This window comes from Spinacia oleracea, chromosome 4 (genome assembly GCF_020520425.1).
Source record: "Spinacia oleracea cultivar Varoflay chromosome 4, BTI_SOV_V1, whole genome shotgun sequence".
Lineage (NCBI taxonomy): Eukaryota > Viridiplantae > Streptophyta > Magnoliopsida > Caryophyllales > Amaranthaceae > Spinacia > Spinacia oleracea.
In genome coordinates, this window is record NC_079490.1 from 143,242,001 (window position 1) to 143,252,731 (window position 10,731).

At 40.2% G+C, this 10,731-nt stretch overlaps 1 protein-coding gene across 1 annotated transcript; it reads left to right on the top strand.

Annotated features, from left to right (window-relative positions):
• Positions 1-4,240: 4,240 nt before the first annotated feature.
• LOC110801925 (uncharacterized) lies at positions 4,241-8,800 on the top strand. The gene is made up of 3 exons (XM_022007328.2): positions 4,241-4,412; positions 8,016-8,120; positions 8,222-8,800. The coding sequence occupies exons 1-3, from the start codon at positions 4,350-4,352 to the stop codon at positions 8,798-8,800; spliced, it is 747 nt and encodes a 248-aa protein (XP_021863020.1). The 5' UTR covers positions 4,241-4,349.
• Positions 8,801-10,731: the final 1,931 nt, after the last annotated feature.

Sequence of the window (10,731 nt, forward strand, 5' to 3'; positions counted from 1 at the left end):
TGGTCCAAGTATGCATATAATGTTAAGTCTAATAAATGCAGTTCAGTATTAATTGACAAGTTAATAAATTCAGTGAGATCAAGTGAGATGAATGCCTAGCTAGAGGCCGCTTCAGTTCAAGTGGAATTAATGATATTAATCCACAGCTTACTCTTGACTGAACCCGTAGGGTCACACAAATAGTACGTAAACGGATCAAGTATTTAATGGCATTAAATACTCCATCTATGGATATTCGGAATCGGCGGATCTTGGTTTCAGTGGGAGCTGAGATCGTCAAAGGCAAGCAAGTGAATACTCTGGAAACGATGATATTGCCGGAAACGGAAATATGGATCGTATCGGAAATATAAATATTATCCAAGTCGTAGATGTTGCCGGAAACGGAAACATGGTACGTATCGGAAAATATTATTGGAAATGGAAATATTTCCGGAATCGGAAATATTGCCGGAAACGGAAATATTGTCAGAATCGGAAATATTAAATATTTGTTCGAAACGGAAATTAATTCCGGAATCGGAAATATTAAATATTGTTCGTATCGGAAATGAATTCCGGAATCGAGAATTTAATCGAAAGCGTATCGTACGAATTAGCATCGGACGAGGCCTGCCAGACGAAGGCCCAGCACGAAGTCGGGCCATCGCCCAGCAAGCCAAAGCGCAAACACACGCCAAAGCCAAGACCAGGCCCAGCGCAAAGTCCAGGCCCAGCGCAAAGGCCAGGCCCAGCCAAGGCCTTGGGCGCGCGCGCATCATAGGCAGCGGCGAGCTGGGCCGTGCGTTGTGCGTGGGCCGTAAGGCCTGCGTGCGGTGCATTGTGCCACTCGTGTGTGTTACTCGGAATCCTAAGGCTACCGGGATTCGTAATGTGATTAAATCTAATCCTAATAGATAAAGTTTGTTTAATTAGAGTCCTAGTAGGATTATAATTAAATAGATTTGTATTCTAATAGGATTATAATTCCTTTCCATAAACTCTATAAATAGGTGCCCAGGGTCACATATTTAGACAGACAATTGAAGTATTCAAAGGTAAGATTTTGGAACAAAATCAGCCAAACACTTGCAACCCATATTAGCCGAAAATCCTAGGAACCTTAAGGGCGATTCTAGTTGGTCAAGCTTAAGGCGGATCCGGACGTGTTGTGGACTATCTACGGAGGGACGACACTTGGAGTCCTAAAGACTTGTTCTTGTTCGGTTCGGGCGCAGCTAGGGAGGGCACGCTACAAAGTGTATGCATCTGAATTATGCTAAATGATTATGTGTAAATAATATGTTTCCTGACATTAAGGTTTTCCGCATGATTTATGTTTTGTCATATGTATCATAATCTAACATTCTTGTCCCTAAGGAAAGAAATCATTGATAAATGCAAAAACCAACTTCACCCCAAACATATTTCAAAACAATGGATACAATTCAAGACAAAATTCAACGAGCATGCATCAATGTCAACCAATCAAATCTATCCAACCACAAATCCTCCCTAACAATCGTCACGCAAAGCGAACCACAAGTGCACAATGGAATTCAAGACTAGTGCTCACACACTCGTCACTCATTTATGTGGCGGGTAAATGATGTACCTATTCGCTCTATACAGGATGAGAAAGTCGTTGTACGGCTTGAAACAGGCTCCCCGATGTTGGTTTGAGAAATTGTCTACGACACTGATGTCCTATGGGTTTAAGAAATCATGTTCAGATTATTCTTTGTTAACTCTTTCCAAAGGTTCGTTGCAATTAAGTGTACTAATTTATGTCGATGATATGATAATTGCAGGAAATAATATATTTGCGCTGGAAAGTTTTAAGGCATATTTGAGTGAATGCTTCAAAATGAAGGATTTGGGTGCTTTGAAATACTTTCTAGGACTAGAGGTGACACGTAGTAGTCATGGTTTTTATGTCTGTTAGAGAAAGTATGCACTGGATATCATTACAGAGACTGGCTTGTTGGGAGAGAAACCTGTAGACTTTCTGATGGAACAGAACCATAAAATGGCATTGGCGGATGGAGAGAAGTATAGGCGCCTAATTGGGCGTCTGAAATACTTAGCAGTAACACGACCTGATTTGGCATATTCTGTTCACATTCTGTCACAGTTTATGCAGGAACCAAAAGAGGAACATTGGGAAGCAGCTCTTCGGGTTGTGCGTTACTTGAAGAAGTGTCCAGGTCAAAGGATACTTCTTCGCTCTGATAGTGAGTTGCAATTGGAGGGGTGGTGTGATTCTGATTGGGCAAGTTGCCCGCTGACACGTCGTTCATTGACTGGGTGGTTTGTGTTGCTCGGTCTGTCTCCTATTTCCTGGAAGACCAAGAAACAACACACTGTTTCCCGCTCTTCCAAAGAATAAGAATACCGATCGATGGCATCATTGACATGTGAGCTAAAGTGGTTGAAGCAACTACTACGTGATTTGGGAGTAGCGCACGAACAAGGTATGAGTATGTTTTGTGATAGTAAGTCCGCTTTGCATATTTCTCAGAATCCGGTGTTTCATGAGAGGGCGAAGCACATTGAGGCAGATTGTCATTTTATTCGTGATACAATTAAGGAGGGAATTATTTGTCCGTCGTATGTGTCGACGAAGGTACAATTGGCAGATATTGTCACCAAAGCGTTTGGAAAGGCGCAGTTTGAGTTTTTCTCGACAAGATGACATTCGTGATCTTCATGCTCCACCTTGAGTAGAGATGTTACAATAATATAGATACGGAGTATACAGAGTATAATATGTTAATATATTATAGGGTTCTAATTATGTTGAGTTACCTAATTTAACCTCTATATATATATATATATATATATATATATGGAGAATGAATGAGAATACACAACTTTGAGCCGTATTTGTTAAAAAGAGAGGAAGGTGAATATGGGTGTGCATGCAAATGAAGCAATAATGCATTCACCTGGAGTGGTGATGGAAAGAAAAAAGGACAAAAAAGGTAGTACAAATGATCTGACGTCGTGTAGTGAGTTCGTTGCAGCCTCAGTTCGCCCCTGCCCTGGCTCCTCTCCAAGTCTCTGTATTTGCAGAGTTGTCATTATGTGATCTCATTCGTTCTTTCTCTCTCCTCCGTACGAATCAAAGAACAGAATTCCACTGTGGCTCCATATTCTTATATGTTAATATTTGTTTATAACCATCAAATTTCATACTCCAATTTTTTAGTTTTACCCCTTCACCCTAGATAAATTTTGACACGCATGTAATTTTAAAAGATAAATTATATAAATTGTTGTTTGGTTATCAAATATTTATTCCGTTTTTTTAATTGTATCTCCTTACTTTTGACACTATTCGTATATACAAAGTTTGACTTGATTTTTTTTGCCAATATATAATAATCAAATTGGAATCCCAATTATGAAGATGTAGATTTATAATATGGATAGACTAGAGAGTAGAGAGTAAGAAAAAGGAGGTGAGATAGGACTGCACTTAAATCAGTCGTCCAATGTCGAAAATGACATTCCACATTCAACTGCAAATAGAACATCGATAAGCTAAGTAGTTAACTACTACTATGAGCTAGAAGAAGCACTACGGAGTATATATATATATATAGCAAAGACATTATCATACAATCACAACAAACATTTAGCAGTAACAATTCGATCTGAGCTAACAACAAACATTAATTTAGCAGTCAGCTTAGTATTATCAGAAAAACATAGCCAACTTAGTTCTCAGAGCCATGCCAATATAATTATCCCAGACAATTCGATCAGGAGTAAGTAAAAAGTTTTTAAGGAGTCAGCTTCAAATAATATAATTGTGTTTAAAGGCTTCCATCCCTACTTATAAAGCCAACGTAAAACAAAAAGCTGATATCTGATTGTAATTTGTAAAACTCTGAGGTAACAAACTAACAACTAACAAGCACAAACCATGGAGGAAGTCTTTGTGTATACTAGGTATACCATTTAAATGGTATACTAGCAATAGAATAATACTAAAATCAGAAGTGGGGTCATTTAAGTTAGAAAAGAAAAAGGAAATGGGGGTTAATTCTTAGCGCTATGGAATTTTGGTGAAATTGTAGAGAGAGTGAAAATTTCCCCAATTGCGCCAATGTCACTGCTGAAATTTTAGGCGGCAAAAATGGTGAAATAATTTGCTTATTTTTTTTTCCGTAAACTTTAATTTCTATTCTGTTTAATTTCTTCCCCCAATTTCATAATTATCTTTCAGATCTGGTTTGTTTGAATAAAATTTTGAAATCCGTATGAATGAAGCCCTCGAATGTGGAAGCTGGGCTCACCTTGTGTATGGTGTTTGTCATGAAGTAGGCGTGGATAAGTTGGCCAAAAATTGGTAGGCGCCGGAAATGAGAACTTCTAAGGAGGGTGAAGGAGTGGTTGGAAGCAAAAGGAGGTTGCAATTAAACCAGGTATGTTTCCAAGTTTCCGTAATTAGTTGTAAATAAACCAAATATTTCATTTTTTCATACAATAAATGCATTCAACTATTAGTGGAAAAATAATTTCGAAATATTTATTAAAATGAGGTCATTCAATTCAGTGAGTAGAGACTGAGAATTATTTATGGTATGAATTTTTTTATTATCCATGTTATAAATTTGAGTAATGTAGAAATTACGGTTTGAATTTGGTTACGAAATATGGGGGAAAAATTAGGATAAAGATGATTGGGATAATAATTAGGATCTCAACGATGATTGGAATAAAATTTAGGGTATTGTTATTGATAAATTGTGAAATTACGGAAAACATTTTGTTAAAAGAGGAAAAGGCAATGGGGAACACGAACTCATTGGTAAACATTTTTAAGGTTTGGTATCGGAAGCCTGTACCATACTCCAAATTAAACACAATAAATTTCATTATGTAGGTTCTTGAATTGGATGGGGAGGAAGAGTTGTTGGATGATGTAGGGGAATATTGTAGTGATGATGGGTTTGACGAAGATGATGGGGTAGGTGATGGTGTAGAGTCTGAAGATGGGGGAGTTGGGGACGTAGAAGTTGGTGAAGAACGTTGGGAAGATGACGAGGATGATGTTGTGGATGATTATGATGAAGCATTAGATGAAGGAGATGAATTAGATGAAGAATTGTGTATTGAGAATGATGATGACCTGAATGAGGTTAAAGATGATAATTATGATGAATCCGGAGAAATGGGAGTGGGGCGAAACACTACTTGTATGGAGGATGGAGACATTGGCGGCCCTGGTGATGGAGATGGGGTTTCAACCATTAACGCAGATATGTATACAACTCCTACGAAGCGGAACAAAGGTCCCGTTCTACCGACCCCTTCTGTTGGAATGTCTTTTGCTAATTGGGAAGCATTGAATAACTATTTTCGATCCTATGGGGAGCAACAAGGTTTTGGTGTAGTGTGTATGGGAGGGAATAAGAGCGGGGTGAAAGACAGTGAAACGGGCAAATCGAATTCCCTGAGGACCTATGTTTGGAGGTGTGAGTGTCATGGAAGGCCAAAATACCGGCGGATGGTGAATGGCAGGGTAGTTACCTGCGCAGAGGAACCAATTCTTAAGAGGAAGACGAAGAAGTGTAGTTGCCCTGTTATGCTATATGGTGCTCGGACCAAAGAGAATTTATGGGTTGTGAAGAGTGTTGTTACTGAACATTTGAACCACATTCCCACTCCTACCAAGTCCAACCATATATCCATGTTCCGGGTCAGGAAAATAACTCAGACAATCCTGAAACAGATTGAAAATGATCACGATTCAGGTGCACCTGTGGCTCAGATTTTCAATAACTTAGCGGGAAGAAGGAATGGTGTAGAGAATATTGGTTTTACGAAGAAAGACGTGCATAATATTTTGAATAGGAGGATGCGATTGAGGCTACGAGATGGGGATGCTGTTGCAATGATAAATTATTTAGATAAAATGACAAAGGATAATCAAATTTTTTTCCATCTCCACCGGCTTGATAAAACAGGGAAGTTGCAGGATGTAATGTGGGTTGATGCTCGTAGCAGAGCCGCGTATGAGTATTTTGGGGATGTGGTTTGTTTTGACTCCACGTACTTGACAAACAAGTATGAGTTGCCATTTTCGAACTTTGTTGGGGTGAATCACCATGGGAAAACAATTTTGCTTGGATGTGCATTAGTGTCTCATGAAACCGCGGAAACGTTCGTTTGGCTCTTTAGGGCATGGTTGTCTTGTATGGGGGGTAAAGCTCCCGCTGCTATTATGACCGACCAGGATGCGGCTATGAGGAAGGCAATTAGAATAGCAATGCCAGTGCCTAAAACCAGACATCGTTGGTGTATGTGGCATATTATGCAGAAGTTCAGCCGAAAATTGGGTTCGATGACTGATTTTCCCCAAATAAAAGTTGCCCTACAGAATGTCATATACAACAGTTTGACCCCTGTTGAATTCGAAGAAGGTTGGGCTGAAGTGGTGGAAACTTTTAAGCTGAAGGAGGCTAAGGAAAGCTTGGCTAGTAGGTATTTATAATGGTTTGGTACTACTTTTAATTCTAATCGTGATATGGTAAAGTATACATCATACGAAACCGCGATAACATTTTGGATTGATACACGTTTTCATTTAATTATGTACCAAACTGCAATAAATATTTGATTTACATGTGCAATGTGGTAGGTATTTCATATATGGCATTGTCTTTGGTGAGAATGTCTTTCATGTTCAATTCCTTTGTTGTTAATTTACCTAATGACCTTTTTTAAATGTATAGGGTTGTATAATCAGCGAGAAATGTGGATACCTGCATATGTGAAGCATATTTTTTGGGCGGGGATGCAGACGACTCAGAGGGTTGAGGGTATTAACAGTTTCTTCGACGGGTACTTGAAGAAGAATACGAGATTATATCAGTTTGCTCCTAGGTACTGCAAGGCCATGGAAAGTAGGGCCAATGATGAAAAAGCTGCTGATGTGAACTGCTGTCATTTTACTCGGTCTTTGGTTAGAGAGTTTGCTGTGGAGAGGAAATTCCAGAAACTATATACGGATGCGAAGTTCGTTGAAGTCCAGATCCAATGTATGCGGGTATGTTACGTAACACCTATTACTTCGAAAGTAGTTTCTGATGTGGAGGTTGAGCATACGGTGTCTGACAAAGTATGGGTATGGTCCAAGTTCTTGAGAAAGGAAATATCTTTGGCGGGCCGGAAGCGTATATACGTCGTGATGTTCAACAAGGAGACCTCATTTGCAAAGTGTGACTGCAAACATTTCGAGTGCCACGGCATTATGTGTAGGCACATCATTAAGGTGTTGGACGTGGAGGATGTGGAAAATGTGCCTGCTGGATATATAGTTGACCGATGGAGGAAAGATATACAACGCAAGCACACTCTTGTGAAGGTTGCTTATCATGATCCCGAGAAAACAGAAGAAGTTAAGCGCTATGACCGGATTATGAATGCGGTGGAACCTGCTGCCCTCCGTGGATCACTTTCCGAGCAGAAGCTGGATTTGGTCATAGAAGGTATTATGAATATTGTGTTACGTCTTGATGAGAGTGATGCTCTTTCAGCAGTTGGTGATAACGAAGCTGGTGCACTGACTTCCGGGGGGAACATGATGGCGATTGTTGGTCCTACGACACCAGGCTCCGTTAACAAACCTCCAAACAGCGTTGGGGATGATACTACCACACTTACCCCCCCTGTTATGGTTAAAGATCCTGTTCCGCGCGGTGGTTTAAAGGCTCACAGGACTCGTGAAAAAAGATTTTTACAGCCAGGTGAGAATAAAACCCCCACAAGGAAGCAAGTCAGGAAAAACAAGAGTGTTGTACCACAAGACTTTCCAGAAACCAGCAATTGTCAGAACACTTGCCTTCCTCAACATAACTACGTGCAGCCGCCAAACACCTTCCATCCTGGTTGGGGATCCCACGATCAATATGTGAGTGAATCACATACGCTACAAATTAAACTTAAACAAATATTGATGTGAGTTTGTGAGTTTGTGATATTCTATTTAAACAAATATTGATTTGAGTTTGTGATATTTCCAGGGGTATAGTGCTGATTACCCGCCTCAAATGGCTGGGCAAGTAAGGGGGACTATGGTATACCCTCAGCAGAACTACAACAATGGGGTATCTGTTCAACAGTTTCAGGTGATTTTTTTCGTGTCCTTTTGTACCACTCATGTTATTAAATGTTTATTAACCGTCAACAACATTTAGCTTGTATTTATTAGAGTTTGACATGTATACAGTCATCTGGAAGAGTAAGTGGAGTTGTTGCCACAAATTTGTTTCCCTCAGGACAGACAGAAATTCACATGTCTGTGGGTGGGATTCGTATGACCCCGGAGGGTGGTGACGTACTTTTGTCCCAAGACCGTTGTGGTATATCAATGTCACAAAACATATCTGGTGGTCCAATTGCCCAAAACCTATCCGGTTTACACATGTCCCAGAACATTAATGGTGTGCAAATGTCGCAAAACTTGAGTGGAGTGCAAATATCTCAGATGTCGCAAATGTCCCAGAATGCTGGTTCCATTCGTTACTTCACCAGTAACAGCAGCAGCAGAGGTGGAAATTATCAAGAGGCCGGGACTCATTGTATGCCTGCAAATCATAACCAGCACCGACATAGTTTCCAGGTTGTGAACGAAACCTCCCATGCGGATCACCATAGTTATCAACCAACTACTAAACACTTGTTGCAGTCCAATCCGGGTTTTTTAGTCAATGAGGGTGGGTGTGGAACGCATTCTATACATGGCGCCAGTGGTAATCCAGTATTCACTCAAGACCTGCTCGGTTGTCATGACCTTACGAAGAATTAGAATTGATTTCCATGGTGAAATCACCCAACAAATCTACCTTTGTGGTACGTTATTTGAAGTTGATTGACTTCCATCCAATAAGTCTGAATTATGGCGTGTTACCATATGTGCATTCCTCTGTAACCATATGGTTCAATTTGTAACCCAATTTGGGGTTTACATGATGTCGTAACTTAAATAAGGTTACTTTAGATACTTTTGTAAACTGAATTTTCATTATTGACACAGAACTCTGAACTAGTACAGGCAAGATGTACTAAACCATGTATAATTCGGTAATTTGGTACCCTACTTCGTGTTTGCTATGTTTTACAGTATTTGTGTTAGTGTTTTTGCGATATCTGTTATAGAACGACCATTTGTTAAAGTTATAGGGGTACTACATCTTGTCGTAACACCAGTACTTTTTAAAAAAAAAATAAAGACGAATAATACGTATGAAGAATAAGAATAAGACTAGTAATACGAAAAGCATCATCCGCAAAATATTACATGGAAGGCAGCGCCGCCTAGGTTGAAACTACAAAATATACCTATTACATATCCGACGAGCTAAAGGTAGGCAATGTCTGAACAACAACAAATAACTTACCTGTTACTATTACGCCATAGAAGTAGGATAGAAAAATCTACCCAAACCTTATAACTAAATACGTCATGGTGATGAATACTATGCCGATAAATACTACGCCGTAGTTAAGCTAGTACCTAACTAAGTTCTTATACTATAGGTAAAAACCACCCTACATAATAAGTACTACACACACACTGATGGGGAAAATTGTGTATAATAGCTCCAGGCTCTGGCGCTTACAGTTCCAGTTTACGCGCAAGTGGTTGCTTCTGGAGCTTCACCGACTGCATAAATCAAATAAACGATTACAATCAACTTAAATGTTTTCTAATTGTCTACATTACATAGTTCGTATGAGACATAATAATAGCGGTAGCGGTACCATACTCACCCATAACGGTACCATACTCACCCATAAAGTACCGGTATGCATTGTAATGCAGTACTATGTACACCTGTTTGGTACTAAGGAGTCAACCCAATGCAGTAAGCATACCTGTTTGGTACCCTAATGGAAGTACCAGACGGTGTAAAACAAAGCGTTGGGAACCGAAATAAGAAATTAAATGAAGTACCTCAAATAAGACAGTAAACAGGAGGTTGGCCGAACCCAAATCAGATTCATTGTAGTTTGGTAACAAGTCGTTTCCCCGCCACATAAGGACTACCCCTCCGCATTGATTCTCAAACCATTTGGATTGATATTCTCCTGGTAAGTTGCTAATTAGCTCCCTGCAGTCGTTGTTACTTATTCGGGCTTCAGTAACGACCATGAGTGATGGATGGTGCCTTGCAAACATCTCAAAGAAGGTGGCTCTGAATGAGGGTCTGGTCATGGATAGGGCGTTCCATGCAACGTCCACCGTACCTCGTGGTATGAAGGCGGAAACCTCCGTCCCAACCATAGTCTTTCCCTCTAAGCACACCTCAGTGTAAGCCCGTGGTTTGGTCTGAAAATACCTTGGAACAACAGTAATTTCCACCCCAGTAAACGTATGTTCCACACTCATAACATGAATAGCATGAGCGTTGGATGCAATGAAAACGTGGCTCCTGGAATCAGGGAAATTGTACACAGGGAGGTCGTCCACAACTACAGCTGGTCTAGGGTCTACCACAGCGAGGAGGTTGTTCGGGTACAACAACCACGACCCTTGTGCAGCAAGCCGGTTGGAACACCAATCTAAGTAGGCCCAAAACCCTAGATGCATATTAGGGTGGTCCGTAATTAAAGGGTGGTGTGCAGGCAGGATTTTACCTGCAGAGGTGACCATCACAGAACAAGGGAACATAACAGGGTGGTAAGGCAACTTACTAACGGCACAATAAAGCTGGATATTCAGGTCAGTTTTGATTG